We start from the raw sequence: 12,648 nt of genomic DNA on the forward strand, positions 1-12,648 counted from the left end.
CAGATAACTGCTTTGAGTTTCTACTCTTGTCGCCACATGGGTGTTCCCGGTCTCTTCTATTGGCTGACGTCGTCGGAGGCGGGTCCTCCTATGACGTCACCGCCGCTATCTGTTCTGAAGATCCCCCCTGCTGTATTGTTATTATGCTAGGGTGACCAAACGTCCTCTTTTGCCCGGACATGTCCTCTTTTTACGTCCTGTCCGGAGCGTCCGGGGGGGTTGTATAAATTCATGAAAACGTCCGGTTTTCACTGTTTTTCTTGGGACCATTAAGCGAGTACTTAAATTGACTGGCGCTTTGCACAGAATTCTACGGTACTTTGTTGCGTGACGTAATTCCCGTGAGGCTGTCTTGTGGGCGGCTCTGCCACGCACGCACACAGAGGGAGCAGAGCAGACAGCGGAGCAGCATTGCACATTACATGCAGATGCGAAAGTGCATCTTCACAGATGAACTGAGAAAAAACGGAATCACGCTAGCACCCCCCCCCCCCCCCGCCCCCCCCTATATACAATACAATATTCTATCTGAGGCTAAAAACAACATCCGGTATTACTACCGGAATTGGACAAATATGGTCCGTCCAGAAACAGTGAATTATCTTTTAATGTTCCGTTTCAATATATTGATTATTTTTTTACACATTTCAATGTGACCAATACTTTAGGTTTAGGACCAAATAGCAGCTGTACTCTTTTGCTAAAAGTAAATGATAGTATGCTAGGGTTTTGTTTTTATTTTGCAAAAGAAAGTGAAAATGAAATGTTCAAAATAAAAAAAGAATGCAAAGAGAGTATGAAACCGCTGGTTTGTCTTTTAATCATTTCAACATAACACATGACAAGTCAAGATACACTGTACTGTACAATAAGTCAATAATTCTGTTGTTGTGTTCATCATCTCTTTGGATCCACCAATATACAAATCTGTCACTTCTACATTGCAGCAACTGATTGCATGTGAGATATTTAACAAAAAAAGCAAAGACTGTTTCTGTCTTTCTCCGAAGCACATCATTTATACAATTCTCCCTGTAGTTGATAAACTCCATGCTATATAAAATAGTGTAAGTGAATGCAAATATTCTATTTTCTTTCACCTTTTTATTCCAGAGGTGGCTGTTATAGCAAGTGATAAAAAATAAAATGGGCTATGTCACTAAAGGAGATACACAAAAAGGTTGGAATGCAAAGACTTACTTTAAGCTAGAAATATATAAAACTACATGTGGATATCGCCTGCATCAGACAGTACCCAGTTCCTTACTAAAAGCAAAACAAAAAAAAGAGAGGGAGATAAAGAGCGAGCATTATTAAATCAAATCAGTTAAACTGATGAACAAATTCCCTTAAAATGTTTGTGTTCTGCACCTAGTAGTAAAGAGGAAAGGTGAGGATAAGTGCATCCCTAGTAGGTGCAGGTCGAGGTAATGGAGCTACAGCCAAGCCAAGGAACAGGAACACATCACTGTGAGTCAGGGGAGGGTCATTTAATATATATATATATATTTATATATAGTTGTGCTCATTTGGAATCTCCTCTCTGTGTCAGCTAACTATGGAAGCCAACATCTGCCAGAAAAAGAACAAATATAAAGACTACGAAGTTAAAAGATATGATACTAAATACTAAGATAAAAAGTCACAATTATGACATATTAACTTATAATGAAGAGAGAGTAAATTGCATTTCAAATAACTGAGTCCCGTAATAATCTTGTATATATGCACATTATGTAGTAGTTCTGAGGAAATAGAAGTTAAAATATTTATCTGTAAATAACGTAAAGGTTTAAAAATAAGTGAAGAAAGCTTTTACTGGGATATTTCTTCAAGGTTCCCTAACATTGTAAAAAGGAGAAAAAATGCCAGGTAAAAAAGATGTTTCTTTTCCAAAGCAATTTTGCTGGGTTATTTTAAAAAGTTTACCATATAGACACCTTCACTGACGAAGTCTTAATCATAATCATGGATTATTATATGGTGACCAAGCATAATTAATTCATTTTTTATCTCACTTAACTTTTCGTAGTGATTATTTTTAAACTTATTTTGGCGGAAATGGGCTTCCATATATTTGATTCCATAAACACGTTTTTTTTTAAAGTTTTTTTTTTTAGCAGATTGATGTCTTTATGAATAAATTCGTCCAGTCCTGGTGGACTCACTCGTGTCACAATTCTGAAAGTTGTCCCTGATGAGCTCAGGTAGGACAATGACCTGTTGTCAGTGTTTCACAGCCTGACTACTACGTTTCTACGTGTTTCACTGTTGTATTAAAACACCTACAAGTATGTGTACTCCATTAATTTAAAGCCACACATATGAGTCATTATCAGCTGGAGTTCCTTTTGGCAGGACAACCAGCTCAGTGACCATGGCTGCAGGCTTTAAGTGCTAAGTTTTGGGGTTATTCATGTCTGGTATTTGTTCAGTTACACTTTCTAAAAGTGGCGTGCAGATGGGTCTCTGTTGCGACAGCGTTTAAAAGCAGGCTGTGGTCAGGCTGTGGCTTTGACATTTGACAAACAACGGTCTGGTTTCTCCCCCACTCAGAAATGCTGTCGCTGTTCTTTTCCCACACTTGGCTGTAGAGTTTGATTAGATACATGTATGAGAGAGAAAGCAAAGCTGGTTGCCCAAAAACAAAGATTTCAAAGGAGAGGGGCTCTTATTTAAAGGAATATTAGTGAAAGTCTATCAAAAATACTGTTATTCTTTTGGAGAAGAGAAATACACAAAGGTTGATAAAGTCTACACATCAAACTAATGGCACATACATATACAGGATCAATACAAAATTAAAAACACATGAACATATAAGCTGAATTTTAAAAGAAAAAATACTCTTTTTTTAAAGGTTGAAAGTGCTAGAATTCAGATTAGCTCACAGAAACCCAGGGAGGACAAACTTAATACATGCTGAATGTTTTTCTCTCATTCTTTTATTTATTTTTTAGGACTTATTTAATATTTGTCAAAAAGTATAAAAGCTCATTTTGATTGCTACAAATGTGGCTTAATCTAAGATGTTTTTTCTTAAAAAACACCTTTTTTAAGCTCATAGAAATTCAAATTTAAATCTTGCTTACGTATATGCTATATCATGTAAATTCTCATAAAGGTGACGATAGCTATATCAATATCAATAAAAAGTTTGATCATTTTACAAGTCATAATCAAAATAATGACTTTCCATGGGGGAGACTATTATGTGTCTAATTTAAATTAGCTCAGAACTCAGATTATAAAATCTATAATTTTAGTGATAAAGTTGTGATAAACAGTCACACTGTGGGGATGCTTTACCTGCATCTTGCTCACTGGTTTGGAAACTTCAGCTGGTTTTGTATTGATGTTAATACAGGGGCTATCAGCTGTTCATAGGCGGGGGTTTAATATCCTACAGTATAACAAAATCTTGCATTTTTGTAACAAGCAACTGTGCAAAAATGTAGTTTCTTCTCCCCAGGTTTTGGTAAGAAAAAATAAAACAAATAAAAATGAGGTGATGTGTTGTGTTGTTTTTCGAGGTCCTGTTTTAAACAAACAGAAAATAATATATCATATGACAACAAACAAAACAAATATATGACTACGAGCAATACCCCAGGTTGTGCAGTCAGTCATGAGTCCCCCCCACGCTTTGAATGTCAAAGCCTGGGAATTTCAGTGACTGCGTTCCTCTGGATGTATCGCCTTTTTCAGACCCTTTACCTTTGACTCTACAAAGCAGCGAGAGAGGAGGGGGAGAACAGGGGGGTGGGGGGTGGGGGATAGGGTTCCGGGGATGATGAACACTTTGTCGGTTCTGTTTGTGCATGTTTTCAGCTCACTGTCCATCTTGCAAAAAAAAGAAATTGAAATGTTCTAGTGGTCTACAGTTGTCGTCGATCAGCAACCGTAGCTAAAAGCAGCAATGTGTTTTATTTTCATTTTTATGTGCTGTGTTTTCCTGTTTTGCTTTGTTTAACATGTAATGGTGATTGGGGCCTGTGAAGTGACGACTGCTAAAGGCAAAGTGAGCGGGCCATTTCTACGCCAGATGTGTCACAGATGGAGCTGTGCACTTAAAAAACTGAAACGTTGACTTTAATCAAAAATATTAGGTTCATATTAATGCTTTCAACTAACCTAATACAGTTATGTGACATGCGTTGACAGAATACGCTTGATTAAAGCCAACGTTTCAGTTTTTCAGTGTGCCACAGACATCTATTCACTTTAAGCTTACGTTAACTTTGGGCTCAGGTCTTTATTGGTGAATGGTTAGTGAGGATCTAAACTCACATAATCCACTGGGCTTGCAGTGGGACTAAGCACAGTTACATGTTCCACTGGATCTGGACCTACGCAAGCCGTCCATGTGAGCATCCCAACAATCTATCTAACTCAAATCCTATTTGCTTATTAAGCCACTAACATCCTTCTATAGACATTTCCCATCCACAGTTCTGATTCCGCTATACTAACTCAAGTACATGTAAAGGTAAAGATTGGATATGACAGAGAAAGCTTAAGGGAAAAAGCTAATACTTCATCCATTTGATCAAAAAATGCAAGATACACTCAAATGTAAACCTGCCAGACATCAAAAACATCATCACTTAGTTTTAATACGTCTACCTAAAATACACCTTACTGAGATAAAAGCAATAATAATATTCATTTTTGAGATATTTCGTACACTGCAATAACATTCTTTAACACATTTTGACTCATCAGTCACTGAAGTTCTCTTGTTGTTTTTGCCATTCACATATGTCAGGGTTCATCATTACCATGATGATGCAGCTTTTTGAAAGACTGCCTAAAGATGTGTTTGTTCCAAAAATATATATTTTTAGGTATGTTGGGGAGCCAAGTAACGGCTGCAGTTATCGTTATGGATTATTGTCATTGGAGCTTTTATAGATAACTGTTAGATGGAGACAGGTGAAGGAAGGAGAATGAGGAGAACGTCTCAGGCTGTGGAAACCTCCGGAAAGTCACGAGGAAGGAGACAAAGGTTTCACAGGGAGATTCCTAAAGGTCAAGTGCCTTCTGCTTTAAAACAAAAAAAGTGCTTCTCTTGAGGAACAGTAAAAAAGCCAGCATGATATTACATCAATTTCAACACACACTTTTACTCACAATTCTTTCTTTGTTTTTCTTTAAAATGTCTGTGACTGAGTTAATAAGAGTTCATTTTAGTGACCTATTTTCTTTTAGACTGACTCGACTGTAGGAGCGCATCAGTGACAGGTAAAATTCATTGGGGATCATCTAATTCTCTTGCTTAAAGAGCACTTTCTGAGACGCAGAAGGGGTGTAGTGGCTCTACTCAGGCCATCTGGAGGAAGATTTTAGTTTAGGTTCAATCATTGTTTCAATGTCTAAATCTGTCCATTCCTTCACTGGGAGAGAGGGGGGGCTCTCTGCTCTGATCATGACGTTTAGGTTGTTAACGGGAGGTTCAAAACTCAAGATGTGACACATTCTACCATTTTCTTACATTTGGAAAGGAAAAATAAAGTAAAACAAAATATCCACTTCAAACTATATTTTTTTTCTGGGTCACAACAAGACAGATAATCTTCACAAAAAAATTATCTTTGATTTTTTTTTTTTATATTATTACTTAAAGTATGCAGTACCACGCCTTTTGGCCTACGGATCCTGCCCTCTCTCTATACTACTAAATAGGGGATGGGAGGGGGATAAAAGGGGAAGTAAATGGAAATAAAAAGGATGGGTTAATACATGGTTATAACTATAGGATAGGGTAGGGGGGAAAGCCCAAATAAAAGCTGCTTCAACTTCTTTTCTCACCTTCTCCTTTGAGGTTTAACTTTCTTTTAAGGCTCAATCAAAGCTTGTGTGCACTTTCATTCAAGGCTTCTACGTGTTCATATGCGTTTCATTCTAATACTCCAACTTCTTTAAAACAAACCACAGCCCCAAATATATCCACACCCTCTCACTGGAAGGCCTGGTGGAAGCGAGGCAGTGTGGTGTTGCTAAGGCTGGAGCTGAACACTGGGGGGAGGTGGTGCAGGGGTCCGAAGCCCAGACCCCCGCCAGAGCTCTGCTGCTCCTGAGGTTGCGGTTGCAAAGAGGTAAGAGGTGCCGTAGCGACTAATGCACCGTGGGGCTCTGCAGCGTGCAGAGATGAGGAAGAGGAGGTGGAAGACGAGGGGGTCGCAGATGAGGTGTAGCCCATCACCAGCCCTCCCGTGCTCATGGGGGCACTGTAGGGAGGCAAGTTGAGGGGCAGGAACCCCAGCAGGTGGGAGAAATCCATGTTAGCAGCACACAAAGACTCAGCGAGCACCGCAGGGCTCTTGGACAGGAGGTGATCCCCGCAGAGCTCGTCCACCAGGCCCGAGGTGGGCTCCAGTCCATCCTTGGGGGGTGAGGCAGCAGCGTGTGGATCTCCAGAGGAGAGGGGGCCCGGCGAGCCGCTCTGCAGATCCATGAGGAAGCTCTCCATCTCCACTTTCAAGGGCTTGTCCAGCAGGTATGAGGTAGATCCCAGCTGGTATTTGTGGGCTTGCTGGGGCTGGTGCTGCTGCTGGGGAGCCGGAGACTGGTGGTGTGTGGGCAGCGGGGGGGAATGGTGGTGGTGGTGGTGGTGGTGATGATGGTGGTGGTGGTGGGAGTGTGGGTGAAGAGGTCCAGGGGTTTCCATGTGACAACCCATGCCCATAGCTGCAGACAACGGACTGGGCATCAGGGACGGGTGAGGGTGACCCACCCCAGAATTAGACATGGTCTGGAGATGGTGGGGGTTGTACATGCCTATTGGAAAAGGGGCCCCACCGGAGAACGGTTTGCCCATCAAGGGGTCCTTGTTGGGCCCCATGCCGCACATCATGGGGCTGAGCTCCTCCTTCACAGAGCAGGGTGGCGACCCAGAAGCTAAAAGACCCAACATGTCAGGAGGCTCCGTCTTGATCCTCAGCAGCTCCTGCGAGTGGCTCTTCTTCACGTGACGGGTCAGGTGGTCCTTCCTGCCGAAGCGCTGGGCACAGTACTGGCACAGGAAGTCCTTTCGGCCGGTGTGCACCACCATGTGCCGTCTCACATCCTTCCGTGTGTAGAAGCGACGGTCACAGTGATCACACGGGTGTTTCTTCTCCTTGGCGCCGCCTGAAGATTTCCCGGAGTGGCTCTTAAGGTGTTCCAAAAGAATGGGGGTGCTCTCGTAGCTCTGCATGCACACTTTACAGGTGAGATCCCCCGCCGTGGCAGAGTGCATGGCCACATGGCGCTTGTATCCCAGCTTGGTGTTGTAGTGCTTCCCACACTCCTCACACTTGAAGGCCTCCTTGTTGGGGTCATGGGTCTGCAGGTGGTTCTTCAGGTGGTCTTTGCGGTGGAACATTTTCTCACAGAACGAACACTGATGGGTCTTCTGTGGAGAGTGTGTGGCCATATGCCTGCAAAGAAACACAAGAAGAAAGAAAGAGACAGTAAAATGTTGGGTTTTTTAGGAGAAGTTTCACATTCCTTCTCCTTTGGTCACATGTGTTGGGCTGTTAGTAGTGTGCATGCTGAAGTGGGGCAGGAATTCCTCCCTTGTGTCCATTTACATATGAGTCATAGTGGTTTGCAGCCAGGACCCAAAATGGGTTTTGAAAACCACATCCTGTGATTCACAGGGTTTAAAACATCCTAGTATGTTAATGAGTTGGTGGCTTTCACGTAAGGAACCCTGTCCCAGATCTAAGAACACTTCTCCCCAAAGTCCACTTTGCTTTATTAGTGTGAACACTGTGTACCCTCTCCCGGGATTGATTTGGCTGTGCTCTTGAGTATAGTTCATGGGTACTGGGGTATGGTTGATATCAGGTTTTTAGATCCGACTTTGGTCTCAACCTACTGGAGACACTATCTGTGTTCAGCTTCACACTCCACTATATTCCCCAGCTAACTGTGCCGGTCTGTGTGTTTGGAGCAGGGTAAGTTGTGTACTGAAACAGGGAAGTTGTGGCCTGTGGCACCAAAACGACAAGCTAACAACAGAACCAAGAAATCTGTGGGATTGTTTCTGTAAGTTTTTACAGACAATCAGTCATTTTATGTATATTAATCTAAAGACATTGATGGATGACACAAACCTCAGATTCAGTTCATGTTTCCTGAAAATCAAGTCAACCTTTTTCCAGGTTTATACGGATTATATATAAGTAACAGATGATAACCTTTTGAAGGTGCTCATTGGGAATTGTGAGAAAGATAAATAAGCTGTACAAAATTCTGCATTTGAAGAAATGAGTTGTGAACTGAGCGGTATGGTGAGCTGTCAGTACCTGAAGAGTTTGTATTTGGAGCTGAAGGCCTTGGGGCAGTGTGGTTGTGAGCAGTGGAAGGGTTTCTCTCCCGTGTGACTCAGGGCGTGGAGCCGGAGCTTCTCCTGTGAGGCGAACAGGGCCCCACACACCAAACACTCGCTCACTCTCCCTCCCTCTCCTCCTTCCCTCTCTGTCTCTTTCCCCCTCTCTCGCTCTCTCTCTCTCTCTATCCGTGGCACCTGGGCGGCGCTCCCAAACAGCTTGGCGGCAGTCCGTCGTCCCTCTTCCTCCTGCTTCAGTGCGGTAATACGGTGTGAGGCATCGGCGGCAGCAGCTGCCATGGCAGCCCTAGAGTGCCGCTGCCATGAAAATCCACTTGTGGCTCCCCTGCCCGGCAGGCTCAACGTAGGAAGTTGTGGGGGGGTTTGTCAGAATAAAAAGAAGATGCTCGACAGCTCACAGGAAGAGCCAATAATCCAGCGGGGACATCGAGGTAAGCCAAAGTCTGCTGTGTGATAGAAAGAACATGCTTTATAGCCGTTTCAAGCTTGTGGCAAAATATAACTGAATATAATTCCTTTATTGTCATTGTGCAGGTACAACGCAATTAAAAAAGCAATCCTGCTAGTGCAAATCTACATATCAACAAGCAACAAAATAAAACATATATCTACGCACTCAAAGAAAATGTATAAATGCAGTTCAAATAACTGCACTGAAAAACTGAACCGTTGACTTTAATCAAATGTATTCTGTCAACACATTTCACTTAACTGTATTAGGTTAGTTGAAAGTAACTACATTAAGTTGAACCTAATATTTATTATTCCAACTTAATATTAATGCGTTCACCTAACCTCATACAGTTATGTGAAACCTGTTGACAGAATACATTTGATTAAAGTCAACGGTTCAGTTTTTCAGTGTACGTTTCAAACAGACAGGTAGTGAAATTTGAATATCTGAGTTGATCCCTTCAAATAAATTGACAAATAAATACAGGAATAAATATGTGTTGATGTCAATTTATATGGCAGTTGAAATTAGTTTGAAACGGCGGATATCATTTATATTCAGGTCTCTTATTGCTCTCAGTTAAAAACTGGGTTTTTTTTAAAAGAAATGTTTTGGGGCTTTTTGCCTTTAATCGGATAGGACAGTGGAGAGTGACAGGAAAGTGGGAGAGAGAGTCGGGTTGGGATCCGGAAAGGACCTAGGGTCGGGAATCGAACCCGGGTCGCCGGCGTACGGTGCAGGTGCCCCAGCCAGTCGCGCCACAGCCGGGGCCTAAAAGCTGTTTTTGAGTCTATTTGTTGGACTTCTGATGGACTTCTACCAAAGGGCAGAAGAGCGAACAGATGGTGTCCAGGGTGCGAGGACTCTTTTCTTATCTGTCCTGCTCTGACTGAACAGGTCTTCCAGAGAGGGCAGCGAGCTGTTGATTATCCTTTGGGCCGTATTGATGACCCTATAGGAAAATGAAACATATTCTGCTTCTAAAGCAAACTTTTTACCTGTTGAAGTATTTCTTGTCCTTCTCGCTCTCTGCACTTTCCTCTGCTCTCTGTTTCAGTCGCTCCTCTCCTTCACTCTCTCTTTCTCTTCTCCTCACCCTGTCCCAACAGCTATGGTTGGCGGAGAGTGGGAAACACTGCTCTGCATTTTTACTGTCCTGCAGGAGAGGGTATACATGAGAAAAACAAAGGTCAGTCGACAAAAAGTGATACAGAATTAATTTAATTTCAGATCTGTTGATGTAGACAACAACTCAAAATGTCAGAATCTGACAACAAAAAAAAAAGGAATCCTCTCAGCAAAATATGTCGCTGCAAATGTCAGGTCAGTTTGCTCTGAGCTCACTAGGGGGCGCTGAAGGACAGGTCTGGTATAAACTGCAAAGGCTAAAATTGTTTTGTGAAAGTGATGACTTTCTCATAAAACACATAAAGTAAAACTTTATCTGTTATAAATATAGAAAAACCCTGAATGAATCGGACCAGCCTCATCCGTCATTATGTCTGAAGAGTGAGCTTGTGTGTGTTTATGTGTGTACATGTATGTACTTGTTGTGAAACTTGATAAGACATGTAATCTCTTGAGAAACACACACAAACTTGCCAGGCAAGAAAGGCGTTTATGAAACAAACTTCTTAGAACCACTAAACCAGCACTACCTGTTTCAAACGTTGAGGTGAAAAACTGCACTGAACACACCCCCCGACCTGCGGTTATTTATTAAAGTCAACCACAAACTGTATTAACTGGTGTTCCCGCTGAACTCTCTGTACCTGTCAACTCCACATTCCCTTATTTACCCTCAGTGACCTCTGTGACCCCGCCTGCTAACACACCAGCTAAGTCCAAGGTTGAGCGGACACAACGCTGATCACAATGTGCGCTGGCTCCAAGAACCAGTCACGTGCACAAAGTAGCCTACCGTAAACACATGTGGGCATATGTGACAATTGCACATACATGCACAACTCCAAATGTAACGGATCCTTTCTGTGTGAGAGGTCACTGAGTTAAGCAAATATGTTGGAATCTGCTCTGAGTGCTTTTGCAGATGCTAAAATGTACATGTTTACATAGAAATGCACAAACATTTATCCATAGGTTGGGGCTACAACATGTGAGAGGTGTGTGTGTGTGTGTGTGTGTGTGTGTGTGTGTGTGTGTGTGTGTGTGTGTGTGTGTGTGTGTGTGTGTGTGTGTGTGTGTGTGTGTGTGTGTGTGTGTTCATGTAATTCCTTCTACACGAGATACACACATGCATGCCTGTATGCTCACGCATGTCCAAGTGTGCACACATGTGAGTTTGTTCTCATAATGTATGTGTTTACAGCGGTGGTTAAGAGGACCTGACAGCTGTAGCGTTGTGTGGTGGTCATCACCCAGCAGGGAGGGTGCAGGGGGCTGACACCCATCCCATTGACCACCCTTAGGGAGCCCGGCTCTATTGTACAGCCTACCCACATCGCACATTCCTGGCCTGAACCATGCCGTGTCTCCCTGCCTCTCTCCTCCGCACACAACAGCACATACAACACACAGAGTTCTGGTCACACCGAATGCAAAATCATGTACACACCCCCCCCAAACCAAAAGCCGGCACGCTCAAACGCATTCACAAAGGCACACACACAGACAGGCAGATGCAGTACAATGAAGAGAATCCACACCGTCAAGTTATAGAAATACACCAAATAGACCCTGAACACAAAAGACACACCATGACAGACCATGCGCTAACTTCACACATCAGGACGGAACAAGCCCAAAATACTGACTGATGCATTAGTATTATACTTGCATTATGTAATATTAATAAAACACTATCTAAAAACGCTGCTAATACCTCCCCAGAGAAGAGCAATACTGCTGGAGAAATAAATGTCATTTTACGTGTAATGATGTATTTGAGAGTAATGTGTATTTCAGAATTGCTCCATGCAAGTCAATACATTACTGCAATTACATGCACTCAAGCATTAAGTCCCTAAAGCCAAACTGACAGCTATTAGACTAGAACTATAGTAGGAAGGTTATACAAAGCTGAAGCTAGCTAGTTAGCTTTTTTTTCTCCCTTGCCCTTACTTTAATGAAAACAAAATACATTTAGTTTAACTAGCATCTTGGTAATAAAGTACATCATGATTGGAATTAGCAGTGGCTATTTCCAATCATGATGTAGAAACATACAGCTACACTAACCCTAGTAAACGCTAACGTTAGCCTAGCTCAGCGAGAGGAGTAGCAGTAACAACCCTCACAGCATTCACTGGAACTCACTATCAGGTGTAAAGTGACATAATAACCTCCATATGGACTGATTTGTGTGTGGTTTGTTAGTTTGTCAGCAGAGCCGGATTTTTAAGAAACTTGGTACTGTAGAAGGATGGAGCATTTGCCAAGGAAAAAAACATTAAAAGTTCTGGATCCAAATCCTGGATACTGGGAAACAAGGATTATTTTTCCCTTATAGAAACAGCCTTGACTGAGATTTGATTTAGGCAAAAAGTATATTTGCTCCTCACTCTTCAGGCTTCCAATAGAATGTTGAAATGACAATCTATAGATTCCTATCTAAATGTACAGATTTTCATTTAAACATTCGATTTGTTGCCCGAATGAAAACCCAGAACCATTTCCTGTTTCATTTTGAAGTCTGTATGATGTCTGTATTTACCTCCTGGGTTTTCCTGCCTGTCTGAATGTCTGTACTGTTCTTATTACTGCATTTCGTTGTCCTAGTACTTGTACTCTGTGCAATGACAATAAAGTTGAATCTAATCTAATTAGTTACACCTGTCTCCCATTAAGCTTGGAATCACCTGGCCTCATCGCACCTGCACATTATTCCTGATTAGTT

The 12,648-nt window shown here is 42.2% G+C and overlaps 1 protein-coding gene across 2 annotated transcripts in view; it reads right to left on the minus strand.

The window, feature by feature from the left end:
- Positions 1-795: 795 nt before the first annotated feature.
- plagl2 (pleiomorphic adenoma gene-like 2) overlaps positions 796-12,648 on the minus strand; it is a 40,387-nt gene continuing 28,534 nt past the window's right edge. Inside the window, exons 2-4 of one of the 2 annotated variants that reach the window (XM_063889199.1) lie at positions 9,791-9,948; positions 8,295-8,781; positions 796-7,421 (exon numbers count right to left, since the gene is read on the minus strand). In XM_063889199.1, the coding sequence (XP_063745269.1) occupies positions 5,960-7,421; positions 8,295-8,617 (1,785 nt within the window). In that variant the 5' untranslated portion in view covers positions 8,618-8,781; positions 9,791-9,948 and the 3' untranslated portion in view covers positions 796-5,959. Of the gene's footprint in view, positions 7,422-8,294; positions 8,785-9,790; positions 9,949-12,648 lie in introns of both variants that reach the window. The other variant, XM_063889192.1, reaches the window with a different exon arrangement.

This window comes from Eleginops maclovinus, chromosome 1, assembly GCF_036324505.1.
Source record: "Eleginops maclovinus isolate JMC-PN-2008 ecotype Puerto Natales chromosome 1, JC_Emac_rtc_rv5, whole genome shotgun sequence".
Lineage (NCBI taxonomy): Eukaryota > Metazoa > Chordata > Actinopteri > Perciformes > Eleginopidae > Eleginops > Eleginops maclovinus.